We start from the raw sequence: 18,175 nt of genomic DNA on the forward strand, positions 1-18,175 counted from the left end.
CCAGACAATGAGCCTGCCAGGGCCCTGATCCTGGACTTCTCAGCATCCAGAATTTTCCTTTCCTTGGGCTAAGCCTTTGTTGTGGGGGTTTGTGTTCAACTAGTCCAGCAGATGGGCTAGGTTTGAGTCTCTTGTTGCTGTGATTCCCAGAGCTGGAGTTTGTTGTTGCTATGAACACCACGGATTTCCAATTACTATCATGGTACCATGTGTTTAGCTGGGTTTGGATTTTCTCTTTCATTGCTCTGTAGAAAGAAAGAATCTGTTTCTTGTAAGTCACCCAATATACACCAGGGTGTACCTCGGTGGCACCAAAAGGCAAAACCTCGCCCAGCCCTATTCCACGGACATTTTTACTCACAACGATTATACAGTAGTTGGGGTGAGGTGAGAGGTTGTGGTCTCAGGCAGGTACAGTGAACTGGGGTCTTGCAGGTGTGACTCACAGGTGGCCCTGCCCCTTGTCCAGGAACACAGCTGCTTTTTCAACTTCTTTTTCTGCAGGTTCTCTTCTACCAGCTGCACTGAGCACTCACCAGTGTCCTCAAACTATAGCTTTGATACTTACCCCCACAGATCATGGTGATTTTAATTAGGGGAGACTGGGAACACGGGTTTGAAGGGGTGTGGGTGGTGCTGCTGTTCCCTCCCTCACTGGCACAGGGAAAACATTCTCTACACCTTCCCTTCTTCCCCAACAAAGCCTGTGACCTGTGGGCCTTTGCATCTCACACTAGCTCACACTGAGCCTTTAGCAGTTCATTAAAATTGTCTAGTTGAATCTTCCAGCTGGTTTAAACAGCATTTGGTAGCATCTGTCCCAGTTGATCCAATGCTCAGGTCCAATTTCTCTCTCCAGGTACCCATCCTTCATGCAATTTTGGGCTGTTTGCTCTGTGACCTTAGTTTTCTGATGGACTCAGGAAAACACAATAACTTAGAGTTTATGCAGTTGTTTTCTTGTGGTAGAGATGAGGGTGTCACTCTTTCCAGATCTGCTCATCTCCAATCCAGAAGAACAAATAGTTTTTTTTACATTACACAGATCAGCCCTTCTTCTCTGACATGTATTACAAACATTTCCTCCCATTTTTCAGTTGTCTTTTGATTTTGCTGATGGGTTCCTCACTCTGCCCTGCTCTGCCTGTTCCACAGAACCTCCAAGAGCTTTGAGCTAGGCCCTTCCCTCATGCTTGCTTCTGCCCAGTCAAACTGGTATTTATTTCCCCGGTGGCCCTGTGTGGCACAGTGTGCTCCCTTCCCCAGGGAAAATAAGTAACAACTGACCCCTCTGTGCCACCATTCAGGCAACTGTATAAATCAGGAAGGACCTGGCACAGAACAACTCTGTGATTCTATCTGTATAAAATTCTGCAACATGCGAACTGGAGGATAGTGACGGAAAGCAGAGTGGTGGTTTCCCAGGGATGGGATGTGGCAGAGGGGAGCAGGAAGAAGAGATTCCATGGAGTGCAAGGGAACTCCAGGCATGAAGAACAAGCCAAGTCTGGATTGCAGTACAGCTTCACGCGTGGGGGCTGGGGCCAAATCGTATCAAACCATATACTTCATCCATGACCAGCTATGTTAAGCCAATTATACCTCAATAAAGCTGTTTTAAAATGTTTTCAAGTATATGGATTGGAAACTAAGGAGTAAAACTGCCTTTCTGTATGGCCAACATCATAATATACAAAAGAAAATCCAAATGAATCTACAAAAAAAGCTCCTTAAACTACAGCATCCCATCTGCACCTCTCGGTACTTGGCCTAGAGAAAATCCTGCCCATGCACAGGAGGAAGCACCTACAGGAGCCTGCATTTAGAACTGTTGGTAATAGAAAAATTAGAAATTACTTGGTATCTATTAATAGGGAAATGTAGAAATAAAATTTGGAGTTCAGTAAAGAGTTGAAATTAAAGAAATATTCATACATACACAGAGTTCAAAAATACATGTAACACTGAGGACAATGTTGTAGAGGGGCATATTCAGCACGAAAGCATTTATGGGGACTCAAAACACAGAAAACCATGCTTGAAATGGATCAGATGAATTCTCACATATTTATCTTAAGGGATCTTATGAGAAGAGGAGAGAAGGAAATGGGTCTGGAACTAAAACAAAGGTGATTTTGGTGTTATTTAAACATTTAAGTTATTTTAAAAATCTGGACCAAAAGTGACAAAAGATTAGCATTTTCTTATTCTATTCTATTGTGGCTGATCTAATACAGTGGAGTATTTATTATTCTCTAAATTTCTATAATCTTAAGTATTTTAAGTTCTGAATAATTTTAAACCTATTGAATATGAAGACTAAAAATTAAGTAACTTCCATCTGCCATACTCTGAGATAACCCAAAATTTGAAATTAAATGTTTATCGTGACAAATCCAGTATTTATCTTAAGCGTCTGCAAATTGAGTTTACTAATTTTTGTTGCTGTTTTTCAGATCTCTAGAATTTGCAGATCTCCATAAAAACTATACTAAATTTTAAGATCAAGCACTAGAAGATACCCAGAGATTTCTGGCTATTTGACTAAATAAATCTTTTTCTCACCCACCAGTGCATCAGATCAAACCTCTACCCCTGAGCTACACCTCCAGCCCTTAAACCTTCCTTCACTAATGAACTGTCGCTGTAGGCACAGTTCTGCTCATCACTTCCCTGGCCCTTCATGCGGTCACCGTGCCCACCCACATGCTATCCAAGCCCCACTGACCCATGCAGAGCCCTCTCTAGCGCTCATGACTCACTTTCTCATTTGGCTCATTTATTACCTGGCCACATCTCCCATACTACCCTTTATTCTTTAAGTTCACATGAACAACGTTACCGGGACCTTTGTATATTAAGAAAGGAACTTTTGATACTCTATTCAACTATACAAGGAAGTATAACTAAAACAATCAATCTAATAGGTCCCCTCCCATTTATTAGCATCATTATACTTAGTGCCTTTATCTGATTAAGAATCACATTACAAGTATTATTGACTCAAGTATCACTCACCTCTGGATAAAGATGGAATCGTTTCACTGTATTAATTACAAGGGGATACTCAGTAAGCCTGTCATTCATAATCATCCACAGGCCTTCCGAAAATGAAGGTGCTTCAATAAGGGTCTTAAAATAAGAATAATAAAGTCCCTTTATAAAAAATAAAAAAGAAGCATATGGTCAATATAAGTAAAAATTTAAAATATTTCATTTCATTTTTAAGTTTTTATTAGTGCCTGATAATATTACAGAATGGTGGAGTTTGTTTGGGGAGATTTGTACATGCATTTAATATTCTTGATCATTTTCCATCCTGCCCAGCCCCTTTCCCTCTGCTCCCTTCTCAGTGATGCCCTTCCCTGTCTCCAAAAGTCTACCTTCTCGTTTCCTGCTATCCTTTATTTTTAATCACTCATCTGATTTCTCAAATAAGAGAAAACATGTAATATTTAACTTCCTGAGTTTGGCTAATTTCACTTACCATGACAGTTTCTAATTCTGTCCATTTTTCCTACAAAAGATAATTTCATTCTTATTTACTGCTGAGTAAAAAGTATTTTTTAAAACATTTTAGAATATAGTTTTCTGAAAAAAAAAGGGAAAGGTCAATAGGAAAAATTCCTAATTACTTCTCCATTTCCATTCGTGGACTAAGAAAGCATGTATTTTCAGTTTATCATTGAACTATTCCTTCAATTTTTCTATAAATTGAAAATTTTCAGACTACAGAGTCTGTGGATGATCAAATGTTCTAACAACCTTTTATTTTCTGTCTTTCTTTTTTTTAAATTTTCAAGACAGGGTCTTACTATGTAGCCCAGGCTGGCCTCATACTTGTGGTGATCCTCCTGCCTCAGCCTCCCAAGTGCTGAGATTACAAGTGTGTGCCACCATGCCTGGCCAGCTTTTCTAATAGTGACTTAAAATATGCATGCAATATAATTTTGATTTTAGCAAATCTCATTTTACCCCCTGTGCTTGGAATGTGTTGTATCATAAATTCTGTCATAAATAAGGATCCCTTCATGACCCTGTACAACTTTGCATACAGTTGCTTCTTTTTCCTCGTACTCTTAAGAAAGAACATATCATGGTCACAAGCACACCGTGGGAACGGAGCTTCATGCTTCTGTCTTACTTCATAGCCCCGTGTCTGTCTGCACAAAGTGGACGGTAAACGTCAGGTGGCTTTTCTTGTCCACAAAAGTGGGTGCTAGAAAGAGGGTGATCTTAGTGACTCACTCCAATGAACAAAATTGTGGCTTTATTAGGCTATAAAGGGCTGATTTAAAATTTGAGGATTTTCCCCATTTTTTAAAATGAGTACATGTTTGCAGTACATGCAGTTTACAATCATCTCAGGAATGGATACATGTACATAATACAGCTTTATTTTTTTAATCCCTTTTCTTCACTCCTCCCTCCCTTCCTCTAATTCCACCCTCCCTACTTTTATTCTTGTTAATATTATTAATTTTAGCTTTTCTTAATGACATATAGTGCTTACATTCATCAAAAGTAAAACTCATGGATTTTTGAAAACCAGGGTGTATCATATTACTTCCTTCATCACTTTGACATTTTCAAATAAAATAAAAAACAAGGACCACATCATTTATAAAAGCAAATAATGGGTCAAATTGCTTAAAACACACTCTCCTCCCTCCAAAATCTAAAAATAATATACACTAACTCTACACTCCTTCTAGTTTCATTTCACTATTTTATTTTTTACATACAAAGTATCTTTTGTCCAGAATTACACATAATCAAAATTCCAAAAAGTACTGTGTATTTATAAGATCCACTGGTACTACATTTTTCAATACCATGATTACATGACAGCTTTTAAAAAACTTGAGTTCACTCAATTTTCCCAGTATATCATTTGTCTCTACTGACTACATTCACAAAGTTGTAAGCACAAACAGTACAAGGACATACATTCTTGAGAGGATTTTAGTGTCTGATTAATACCTGGCCACTGGGCATCATTTAGTATCACTTCCATTCATCAAAGAAAATATTTCATTCATTTTCCAAAAGTGGAAGAGTGGTTTTGAATTAAAGAAAAAATGTCAAGTTAAAATATGAAAACAAGTTGTTTGTTTTTTTCCATTTAGTGGGAGCTGAAGCCAATATACACACGCCAATCAAACATCTGTCCCATGTGACATTTTTCCTTTTTAAGGATCTACAACATCAAGGTCTTTGTGCTTGCTTTTGTTTGCTTTCCCCCTTTCCTGTATGGTTTTCCTCAGGGCTGGGGATGGAACTAGAGCCCGGAGGATGCTGGGCATCTGCTCTACCACCTTCCCCTTCCCTTTCACTTGCCCTCAGCCCAGTCTCTGCCTGGGGTTAGGACTTCCTGTCCTGGGTTTTGTCCATGGTGGTCTGGAAGAGTTTTCTAATTTTCTATGTGTCCATCTCCATTTTTATGTCATTTTTTCCATCTTTCACCACAGGCTGCATTTTCTTGGCAGTGCTGGGAAGCTTCCAGCTGCTATCTTGAAAATCATGTCTCACTAAAACACCACTCTCTACTCTGAGAATACTTTTAAGTCTGTTGAGCTCTTCTGGGGCATTGTTTTCTCTTTTCAGTGCCCATCTGCAGAGAAACTCCCGAGTGCACAAGCTGCAGGCAGATCCTGTGAACTGGAAGTCCGCTGCTTTATTTTTGATAGGCTAAGCAACGCCAGCAGCTTCTACACTGAAGATGTTTGAACTGATGTCTGAGAGGCCACGATCTCATACTTTCAATTGGCAAAATATAAATTCATAGAAGCTTCCTCGGGGTACGAGAAGGCATTACAAATATTCGGAGATATCTAATATGAAAAAATGTGTACACAGGGAAATAGTAAATTTGTAAATATGAGGTGTGATCTAAAAATACAGTGAATGTTAAATTTTAAAAAAAGAATTACAATAAGAGACACGTTGCTACGAATTCCCATCAAAATTGTCACCCTCACTAAAAACACACTTATCCTGTTCTTGCCACTTTCTGCAACAGTTCTGGAAGTCCTCTTTGTGGCTGCCTCAATGTCCTGAATCCATTCAAAACACTCACCTTTCATGGTTATTTTGTCTTTACAGAAGGGCCAGAAGTCACAGGGTGCCAGATCCAATAAGTGAGGTGAATGGACGTGCTATAATGATTTCATTTGACAGAAATTTAAAAGTATTGAATTGATTCAGGACATCAAGGCAGCCAAGACAGCACAAGTAGAGACACTTACAGAGAGGACTTCTGGAACTGCTTCAGAGAGTGGCAAGAGTGACGGGATAAGTGTGTTAAGTGAACCGAGGAGGAGTATTTTGAGGGGGTAAGGACAATATGTCTTTTACTGTGGTATGCTTTAGATCCAAAATGGCCCCCAAAGCCTCCTGTGTTTGGAAGGTGACTGGATTACGGGGCATTTAGCTGATGTGCTCTTAGGGGGTGGAGCCTGGTGGGAAAAGACAGGTCACTGCGGGCATCACCTGGAAGGTTGTATCTCCTTCCGACTCCACCCTCTGCTTCCTATTCCCAAGAGGTGAGCAGCTTTTCCCCTGCCATGGCCCTCTATCCTGCCAACCTGCCTTGGAGCCAACAGGCTAGGGCTGAAAATGTGAGCCAAAATAAACCTCTCCTCCTTTAAATTGTGGGTGTCAGGTATTTTGTCCCAGCACTGACAAAAGGGACTAGCCCATACTGTCATACATTTAAAAAATTTTAAACAGGGCCAGAGGTTTAGCTCAGTGGCCTCAGTACCTGGCTGGCAAGAGCAAGGTCCTGAGTTCAATCCCCAGTTCCACCAAAAAAAAAAAAATTAAACATTCACCATATATTTCAATCACACCACGTAAGCTGTTATTAATAACAAGATATTGTTTTGTGCTAGGTACTGTGCTTTGTGCTTCTGTTCATTATCTCCCTTCATTTTCACTAAAACCCTATGTGGTTGGCATTATTTCTGATTAACAGATGAGATGACTCAGGATCAGGCAGGTAACTGACCTACATAGTACAAGGAATCCAAGTATTGCTATCTGGACTCAGTGATCTGTTACTGAGGACCAGGCTGCCAGAGTTATCGCCTTTAATGAGACTTTATACCCTGTCACTGGAAATAATACTTTTAAAATATTGAAATGCCATACAAATGTTTGCATATCCAGTTATTCAAATCACTGCAGGGATTATACTGACGAAAGCAAAAGCAATGGCTTAAGTGCCTAATATTCTGGAAAATTCATATAGACAGAAAGGAGAAATGTGAAACACCAGTCACCGGAAATCCACTTCCATTCCTAACATATTTCTACTTTATAGTCTTACTCTTCTTAATGCAGAAATTAACTCATTAGGAGAAAGAACTAACCATTTCATTGTGAAAAGACATCTCCCATTCCAAAGTTGAGAGGAGAGAAAAATGACAGTCATTCTCAAAAAGTGTTGTTAAATGTATCCTGGGAAAAAAAAAGGAAATAGAATATTATAATCTTCTAATAATTATTATAAGAACAAGATTCCAAAGCAGTACTGCAAAGCCACAGATAAGCAAAGTAAGAAAGCCATGGAAAGGAAAAATATTTTTTTCATAATAAATACTGAGTCAGTGCTGTAGTTGTCTGCAAACTTAATAAGTTTTGGGGCATTTATAATCCACGGCAGTGCACACCTCCTTAACTCTGTTCTTAATCTCACTTGTGTGTATATCTAAAGTCCCTGTGGCTCTCCCCTCTCTTCCTTCTACCCAGGACTCTAAATGAGAACACAGGCAAGTTTTTGTTTAACAAGTGATTCAAATGTTCCAGGTTTGAGAAATAACCTCTGTAATTTTTGAAAAGTGCTCAGAATATAATTTTAAGTAAAATCACTTTAGATTAAATCAGTTTTCAAATATAACACCAGGTAAAGGATCAACTTTAAATGCCAAAGAACACAGGACTGAACTGTAAGATATTTTGTAGTGCAACTCAACAGGAACTGGCAGTGACAAAAGGATCATATGTGACAAACAAATTAATTTACAGTCTGCAATTGCACTATCCTTAATTTATGTAGTGCTTCTCAATGAAGTTGAAAAGAAAGCAAACTCTAGTTCTCCACTCAGCCCTATTTCCATGTGGGACACGGGTACCCACAGGGGCTGGCACCTGCCTCCTACCATCCCAGCCCTGCTGCTGACACCAAGAGCTCCCTGCAGGCCCAGGGCCACAGCAGCACTGTGCAACAGAACATGGGGCAGACCCCACCCTTCCAAGAGGAGAAGCCCCGGAGCTGGGGAGAAATGAGAGCATTCCAGCGGGAAAGCAGCCTCATTTCCCATACAATTGTTACACACAGATCATACTGTGAAATACAGTGCCTGTGCATACACACTGAAGGCTCAGAGTCATTTAATTCGGCTTCACCCCACCTCTCTAAAATCCAAACATGTCTCTTCTAAGGCTTAATTGCAAGAAATACAATACAATACCAGAAACTGTCTCACTCCACCATGCTAGTACATAGTGGTTTTTTGGGGGTAATTATGTATACTGGCAAAAGTCTTACATATGATACTTAAAGAAATAGAAAAGATCAATATGCTACCAAGTCCATCTATCTTCTCAATGGTCCTCAACAATTTTTTGACTCTCACAACTCTCACATCTCTAGCAGCTCACCTCAGAAGATGATCCAACTTCTTACTTTACTAAAACAAAACCAAGGGGAACAAGGGCTCTTAACTTCTTTTAGATCCACTTTTACATCTCCAAACATTTCTTTCTATAGTAATCCTTGCTTTTCTATTCATCACCTCAGAAGAGAAAGCATCGCTCCTCTTTCCACAGCGAGCTTCTCAAGTTGGGCCTTCATTATTCCATCCCAAATGCTCCATGATTTTGCTCCTTCAAATCTTCCCTTTCTTGGATCTTCCACCTCACTCCCTCCCCAGAGCGCTTCCCTTCAGTCTTTCCTTCTCCTAGAACCTAAATCACTTCTCCTGAGCCAACAGCCCTTCCCTCCCTCTCCCATTCAGTGACAAGATTCTTGCCCTATTTCTTTCTTACAAGGTTCCATAACTCTCTTAATTGACCAACAACATTTTTGTAATAAAAAATCGATGGCTTTCCTCAATTTTTAAGCTTTTCAGTCTTCCTGCAGTATCTGATTAGATTCTTATATTTTTCTCTCTAATCTTCTGTCATACCAACTCTCCTAGTTTTATTTTTCTAAAAACTCACATATGACACAACCTGGCTTTTCCTTCCTTTCATCTCTCCAAGTTTTACCAAGGTATATTTACCAGAGTATATTACCAAAGTATATATTTTTTTCTCTCCACATTGTATCCTCCTTAACAAGCCCATTCAGTCTTGAAGTTTCACTTCCACTTTTACAAAGAGAATTTCCAAATCCATAATCTTCATTCCTGGATGGCCTTTCTCCTCTTTTCTCTTCCCTTCCTTTCTCTTTCTACCTGGCCATCAATCTAGTACTTTCAATCTGTCTCCATCAATTCTGACTCTGTCCTTTCCTCTCCATGCCTACTGTTACTACCCTCCTACCACTGTAGCCTAGATTCTAGTAGTGGTTTTTCCAAACATTTTTTTTCTGCCTCCTTTCTCAGTCCATCCCCAATCCACTTATTTACTTGCTGCCTAGTTCACTGTGAACCACACTTTGCTGCCTAGTTCACTGTGAACCACACTTCTGGTCAGCTGCCCTCCTATTTAAAATTACTCAGTGTCCTAAATGCCACTGAATTTGAGATGGTTTATGTGATTTCATCTCATTAAAAACATTTTTTAAAAAGAAAACCCAATCAGTGCCTTCCTACTAAACAAGGTTCAAATGCCCTGCACCCAGCCATGAATTAGGCTCTCCAGGACTGGTCCCAAGTGATCTTTCAACTTGCTTCCTACTTCCTCCTCTTTCAGAAACTTCCCTGCAGTGTGACTGCTCTGGTATTGTGGGATGCTAGTGACTTCCATCCTGCAGTCCTGCCAGCCCCCAATACTTAATGGCACCAGCTCCACACATCCAAAGCTTAGTGCTCTGTCACAATTCAAATCCCACCTATTCCTAAACGCCTTTGCTGATTTTGCTGATCTCTTTCTCACTTCCCACCCTGAAAAGTGAATTTCCTCTTCTGAGCTCCGGAAACACTGCCATGCTCAGTCATCGGTTCAACACTCATCGGGTGTCTTCTATGTGACAGATCCCAGCATGTTGAAGCTTGGATTTTGGAAAACAGTTTCTAAGGCCTGTTGATTCTGACTGCAGGATGTGTCTGTGGCCATAATTATACTGCTGGAAAAATCTACACAGGACTCCTCATGCATTGCCACCCTGCCACATGTAGGGTCTCATTCTCATATTGTGACACTAGCAACCAACACACGGTGGAAACCGTAACTTGCATAGAGACATCCATCCACATCCCCGTTCATATCAGCACCCACCTGACCAAGGGCACAGCTCAAAACTGGTTCCACTGAGACAGCAACATCTGAGTTCTCCCTGAAGTTACAGAAAACGAGGGCTATAAATGGAGAAAGAAAAACCGTCCAATGCTTACATTTTTAAAAGCCTACAATTTTAGGTATTAAAACTTCATAGCAAGATGGAAGTAAGGGGGTATCAATGCTCCGGAGCATGCTGTTTTAAACGCAGAGCAACATAATGTCTGTCCAGAGAGGCAGCCAGGCATTTTTACAATTTCTGACGCTGGCTGTCCTGACTAAGGTAGCTGTTTTGGACTCTGGGCTGTGCACTATCTGGATCCTGGACGCAGTCTCAGCTCCTCCAGCGCGCCCCGTCCACTCCACCACTGTCCGGGCCGCAGCGCCCCCTGCAGGCCGGCGCCCTCCCTCCCCCTCACCCAGCCCCAGCGTGGTGTCCTGGCGAGTCCGGAGCAGCTGCAGGGTGCGCGCCTTCTCGCACAGCCAGGCCAAGACCCAGGCCAGGACGCAGGCCAGGAGCCCCGCGAGGCGCTCCAGGTTCCCAGGGACCTCGAGCACGCGCGGCTGCTTCTCTGGCTCGGGCTCGGGCTCCCCAGCCTTGGCGCGGGGGGTCCGGAGGAACTCTGGACGCGCCTCTCCGAGCTTCTTCCTCCTGCTCTCCGCCATTGCCTCACAGTCCCTGTTCCGAGGCTGTAGGTCACTGCTGGACTCGCCCGCAGCCGTTACGGCCACCGTTACGGGGGAGGAGGACCCAACGGCCGCTCGCTCCCCCTCCCAAAGCGCCCCCCTCCACGTGCCCCCCACGCGCATGCTCCTCGCACGCCCTTTCCTGGTCCCCTCCGGGTCAGTTTCACAAATTGAAGTACGTGTGGCCCACAGAATTGTGTTGATGCTTTTAATTTATTGTGTCTACTATGAAAAACAAAGCCCAACTCAATATCAAAGAAGGCCGAGTCAGGGAGGGTAGAGCAGAGGCTTCCAGGCTGACCTGGCCCATGGTCACTGAGGCCCTGTCCAGAAGCAGGGCCCTGTGCGCACTGAGCCTGTGAGGACCTGGCCGGCTGAATGCGCTGTGGGAGCCCTGGAGGGACGGGGTTCAGGCGGCATGGGCTGCATCCTGGGGCAGCGTGAAGTCGCGCCGTTTGCCCACTGTTTGGGAAGCCTTTATGGGAAAATGACAGAATAATGCGCACGTGGCCTTCAGGAGCCCGAGCTCAGCAAGCTCAGCAGACCCTCCGCAGGTGCTGCTGGGGACAGGAAACGGTGGAGACACCATGGCCCGCGTGCCTCATCTGTCAGGCGCTCTTGGCTTCACAGCAGACAGGAGACACTCTAAGCAGACAGAAGACGACGAGGCCCCCGTGGAGGGCGCTCTTGAGCAGCAGCAGGAGGTAGGTATAGTAGGCAGAGGTGCTGGTGAGCTGCAGACGCAGCAAACCTAAAAGAAATCAAGTCATGACTTTCAGCTGCACATGTGACAGCAGGGGACACACCACGGGGAGGTGTCACAGGTGTGGATTTCTGGTGACCTGCACTGAGGTGACACCACCCATTGCACCCAAAGCCAAAGGTCAGCATCTACCTCTTCCACCAGGACATCAAGGGCAAGATTCAGCTTCAACTCAAGCTAATTTCACTTAGAATGTCTCAATAATAAATATCAGGTTCGTTTTTAATAAAGTAGTCCAACAGGGGAAAACATTTGGGATTATTAGATAGTAGAATTTCTTTGACCTCAACATGTCTCTAAGTAGTACCAAATAATATCAACTAAACACTAACACAATACAAAATGTTATTGTGAAAGCTTTGTATGTTAATTCTTAAACTTATTTAATATTATAACAACCTTATAACACTTATTTTCATTGCTGTTTTGCAAACAAACTGAGGACATAGCAATAATTTGCCTGATGTCATGTGTTTTAGTAACAGCCTGAGAATTTAATCCACCAATATGACTTTAAAAAACATATTCTAGTGGTGTTGGTTTCGTGTTTGTTTGTTTTGGTTTGGTTTGGTGTTTTTTGAGAAAGGGTTTTGCTATGTAGCTCAGGCTGGGCTTGAATTCACCATGTAGCTCAGGCTGGCACCAAACTCATGGCAATTCTTCTGCCTCAGCCCTCAAGTGCTGGGATGACAGGCATGTGCCACCATGCCTGGCTGAACATGCTCTTCTCTACTCTGTGATTCTGCATTTCTAACTGTAATAAACATACCCGACATCAAAAGTTTAAGTGTAAAGTTCCGTGGCTGATTTAGAAGCACCTGAGCCCTTGCTTGCAACATGATATGTAGGAACTTACAGTCCATGGAAATGTGATATCCCCAGAGAGGTGGGTGGAGATTATAGAAAAGGGGGCACTACAGAAGAGTGAAGCAAGCGGTTATTCCACATTCCCTGAGATGTTCCTTGATTGTGGACCACTCCCCTGTCCTTTCTGCATGTTTCGCTTTGTGGCTGTGATATTGCTAGGTAACAGCACCTGTCGCCCTTTGAAATTTTATAAGAAATATGTGATGTCAGGTCATAATCAAAAACAATGACAGTGGGTCACAATGGCTACACAATGAGTCACAAGGCCAAATCTCTTCCTGGAGAAATTTTTATTTTACATGGTCTGTCTTCATAGAGTTAGAACTCAAGAATCACAAGCCCATGGTATAGAAAGGGGTCTCTGGAAATGTGTTCCTAACTCCCTGCCCTTGCTCAGTGAGGGTTACCCACCACCCTTGCCTGCTGCAGCAGCCATTGATGCTGGATATGGAGGAAAGGTCAGCACAGTGGAGTTAATGCTGAAAGTCATGTTCTTGGTGCATATGTAGAGAGGAAGGACCAGAAACTAGCACTGATCCTGAGCCTGCTAAATGAATCCCTACACTGAAAGTTTCTCGTCTGGCTCCTTATGTCTTCACTAACACGAGTTCAGTGTAATTGTTATGGTTGGCAGATGACAAATTATCACCAATGAATTTGCAGCTGACCATTGAGAGATCTGGGCTGCACCCAGTCTGTGGTCCTCAGAAGCCATGCATTTCCCAGCCTGCCATGTGTCCATCCTGTCCCAGGGCCTTGGCCTTGAAGTTTCTTGCTCTATGACTCCATCACAGAGGAAGAACACAGAGTAATTAGGGGTATGAACTCTTCACTTGAGGGTCTGAAGTGAAACTCCAGATGTGGCTATGGGCACATGTGCAAAAGACTTAATTTTAGTTCCTTGCCCTTGTCTATAAAATGAGGGTAAACTATTGCACCATATGACAGAAGCATTTTAAGAATTAAATGACAAAATGCATGCAGAACAAAGCCCAAGGCCTACTGTACAAAAAAACACTCAGTAAATGCCAGTTGTTATCACTAGTGACTAGCTGGAAGATATTTTTAGAGTCTAGAATTAAGTTGGTATCATGTTTTTCCCAGTCATTAGAAGCAAGTGACACATGAATGAAGTCCCTTTGTTGAAATAGTTCAGAGCATACCAGTGAACCTTCTAAATGAAGTCATCTTATATGTAAACTGGTAGTTTGCCATAGTAACATGAGGACTAGGAGGTAATGCATGAACTTAAAATATCACTCACTCGGTCTATTCTGCAACATCTAGCCATTCTGATTTTTCTAACTTAAGCCAAGGTAGTTCAAAAGTGACAATGATCAAAGAGAAAAAAATAATAAATCATGAAGTGAAGGCAAACATACACTAAAACTTACCAGTCTCATGCTTGAAACAAACTTCAGAATCAATAGTCACAACTAAAAAAAAGAGAGTAAGAACTTGTCAATTATTCATGCTTATATTTGGAAAGGTATGTATTTATGAATATATGTACATCTGATCTGTATTTGCATATAAATTTATGAATATGTATCAATGAATGTTTTATATGTGAGATATTTGCATACAGATATATGTGCATAAAATATAAATCCATAAAGAGACAGGAAATCATTAAAAATATGAGTGCCACAATTACAGAAATAATTGGTCTTATTCCATGTAACCCAGTAGATGTCATTGTTATCTTATATTTCTGCACATTAAGAAGTGGAAGATCATGTAGGATACATTTTTTTCTTTTTTATCTCATGGAAGTATATTGTCCAAGACAATCTGCAAGAAAGCAAGTATATCATTCCAAATCGTGCCAGTTCCCAAGTAACTGTTTAAATCTCATTGACCCTTGCGGAAACTAAGGGTCGCAGAGGATAAAGCCTCACTTGGGGAATCAGGATGGGGCACAACACAGGCCTTTGGATTATTGATTAATAAAACTCAGAATTATGACACACAGCACATTACTGGAGCTTGCTGGGCCCTCTGCCACCTGTGTAGATACGTCCCTCATTGCATCGAAGGGGTTGCTTTCAGACATCATGCCTGAATCATGAGTGACACTGAGTGATTCAGAAAAAGTGTACACTATTCACTGTACCTGATCACCTTTGGGGCTCTAACTCATCCTTGAGTACTCACCTCACTTCCCCTCCCTTCCGCATGCACAAATGTCCAGTAAACATTTCTAGAGCTGCATTTGCCAATGGTAAAAAATACACACATTGTGGAGAGTGCAGGCATGCTTGCACATGTAGGTCAGCCTCTCCCAATTTTTAACTATTAAATTTTGTCTAATAGCCATGGCTAAAATAAAAATCAGAAAATCTCAAGGCCACCATGGAATTCCAGTGGCCAATGATACTGTATTCTTTACTCAGGCAGGCTCTCACTCTTTCATCTGAAATCTTTGTCAGCTAAGAACTCATATTTTTGTAAGTTTAATTTTGCAGAAGAGGATTGAAGTGAGTGACTTTGCTTGCTTGGTAGAATATTCAAGAAAGGTGCATAATTATTCTTATTTCTCCACCAAAGTCATCAAAGGTGGCATTGCCACTTTTTTTTTTTTGGTACCAGGGATCGAACTCAGGTCCTTGTGCTTACAGGGCAGGCGGCAGAACCACTGAGCTAAGTCCACGGCTCTGCCACTTTATTTTTTTTTAAATATTATTTTATTGGTACATTTTAGGTACACAATACAGTTACATTCATCATTGGGACCTTGCACCTTTATATGATGTATCTTGGTTCTTATTTTTCCCCCTTCCTCTCCCCTCCCTTCAACCCCTCCATCCCTCCCTATTTACAAAGACTTTGTTTCCATTTTTTCATTTTCTCATATTAATTACATTCCCTTCTTTCCTTTCCCCTACCCCTCCCACTTCCCCTTCCCCTTTGCCCCTTTTCTTCCAATTTCACATTACCTATTATACCTTTTAGTTCTTATTTACACTTTCAGTTTCTCACACTAGAGAAACTATTCAGTATTATATGCTGTTCATCAAATCCATTTAACAACTCTTAAGAAATATCATGTGATCTTAATATTTTTGATAATGAAATTGAAGCTCAGTTTCAGTAAATTTTTCCACTTCTTTTCTCCAAAGGGTCTATTGCAATTCTGTAGAAAAATAACAGGGTAGTTGTGCTACCAATAAATAAAGTAACATTTTAGAAAGATGTACAATGCTTTTCATTATTTCAAGACAGAAAGGGTAAGGTGTTCTCTTTGAAATAACTTTTCTAGAAGGTTATATCATATTGATGTTGATTTACACACACCTTCCTTTATGGGATCAAAGAGAATCTCTTGATCAACCCCTCCATTAGCCTCATGTTTGACGATACATTTGTGCTCTTTTGTCATGGAATCTCCAGTCACAGTTAACCAGCTAAACGTCATGTAGGTGTCATTATTCTTCATGGTATCTCCCTGCTGGGCTTCCAGAATCCTATTGTCATCTGTTCTCTTCCAATACATCTTAATCGCATCAGGGAAAAAATTGTCCCAGTCTTATGGAGGTTTGTTTCAGCCACCGAAGGAAGAAAAACAGTGGGCTTGTGTGGGGGTCTCCTTGAAGAGAGACGGGGACTTGAAGACTGTGTGCGAGGAGAAGAAAGAAAAGAGGGACACGGGGGACCCAGAGCCTTAGCAGACTACGGGCATTTATTCTCTGAAGCGAATACATTTTAGGCTGTTCTCAACAGGCAGATAAGCAAGCAAGCAGACGCAGCTGCAAGGCTAAAATGGTTGCTGGGAACCAATCCTGCTCTAGGCAGATGTTTAGAATATACTACCGCCTTGCTAATGGTTTATAGATAGGCTCTCCCCTACTTCCTCAGGCAGCAGAGAGTGTCTCAAGGGCCTGTGTGCCCTCCGCACCAATTCTCAGCATGCTGATCCGATACTGGCATTCCAAGGACCTGGGAATCAGTCACGTGATCATCAGGAGGCGAACAGGCCGTCCGGAGACGACCTCTCACAACTCCCCCTTTTTTTATTTTTTTGCATCATATCATTGCTATCATGGCAGTAGCGGCATTCTGCATTCGAGTATACATTATTCTCTTTTGGAACACGCAGTATCCTCCAATGAATATAAACAATAGTATGACTAATACAACAAGACTGCTTTCAATGCTATGAGTTAAACTTTGAAACATTCCACGAGGATCTAGCCCAGTCAATTTATCTGTTAAATAATCAGCTAGCTTAGCCATAGTTAAGTCAGGTAATTGCTTATTGAAGGTATCAAATATTTCCTTTTGTAATTCTTGAATATTCATAGTAACATTTCCCCTTAGATCCTGTAAATGAAACAACCATATTCCAATCATATTTCATTTGATTAAACTTAGCAGGAGTTACACAAAATTGAGTAGAATTCCAATCACATTTTAACATTAGTTGTTGTTGTACATCTAATAGTTGATGTTCAATCCACTGCACAGCTTGCTGCAATTCTCCAATTTTATCTTGAATGTCGTTATCCACCTTTGCTTGTAGTGCCCAAAGTTTATGAGAGTCTTCTTGCCATTTTTGAACAAAATCATGTGTTTGAATTGATTGTTGTAAGGCAACCCCAGCGACAGTGGCAGCAGCACAAATAGCAATTAATCTCAGAATCCCCAATATTACCCATTCAATAAATCTTTTAGTATGATGAGTCAACTTATCTGACAACTGGGCAGCGAGTCCAGCCATGGAACCCTCTTCCCATCTCCTAGTGAGATTGACAGGTAATCAAATTCCTGTTCTTGCTTTCAAAACCAGAATACTATCATTATACGAATGTACCCTCATAGAAGCATTAATACAAGAATACAATTTATAATTATCACATTGAACAGCTCTTAATGTATCATTAATCTGGATTGTACCTACAGTTAATACATAAGGTAATTTAACACATGCAGAAACATAATAAGAAGCATTATAATGAAAATAATAATCTGACTGTGAATATTTGTCTCCCAAAAAGTCTCCATTCCAAGATCTCATAGCTTGTGTTGCAGCAGCAAGTTTCCACTTGCCTCAATATGGGAAGGTGCATTATCTATTATACTAATGGGAAATATGTAGACACACCCTCCATGGGTCATGTGACAATGTCTATCTACCCACACTTCCAATGAGAGAATAAATTCATCACTAATTTAATTGACAAGTTTCAGTGAAAAGGAGAATATTTTTAATGACACAAGGAGTGAAATTTATATCAGATATTTCCTTTTATAATATTCTCTATTAAATATTGTATTAAGGCAGTGAATTTGTATCCATCTACAAAAGTATAACATGACTCTCTCATGCTCATTATGAAGGATCATAGAACTGAATCATACAGAACAGTCTTTTTGTTCATCATAAATCAGTGGATGCATGAGGTCTAATTT

At 41.2% G+C, this 18,175-nt stretch overlaps 1 gene segment (V, D, J or C); it reads right to left on the minus strand.

Moving 5' to 3' along the window:
* Positions 1–11,305: 11,305 nt before the first annotated feature.
* Positions 11,306–16,418, minus strand: LOC147822660 (T-cell receptor gamma chain C region C7.5-like). The segment is given in 3 exon segments: positions 11,306–11,884; positions 14,158–14,199; positions 16,061–16,418. Coding segments are annotated over 3 exon segments (384 nt in total).
* Between the last annotated feature and the right edge of the window lie 1,757 nt (positions 16,419–18,175).

The sequence above is a fragment of the Heterocephalus glaber genome, unplaced genomic scaffold (genome assembly GCF_053883595.1).
Source record: "Heterocephalus glaber isolate CG9 unplaced genomic scaffold, H.glaber_assembly_v1.0 deba00001610, whole genome shotgun sequence".
Lineage (NCBI taxonomy): Eukaryota > Metazoa > Chordata > Mammalia > Rodentia > Bathyergidae > Heterocephalus > Heterocephalus glaber.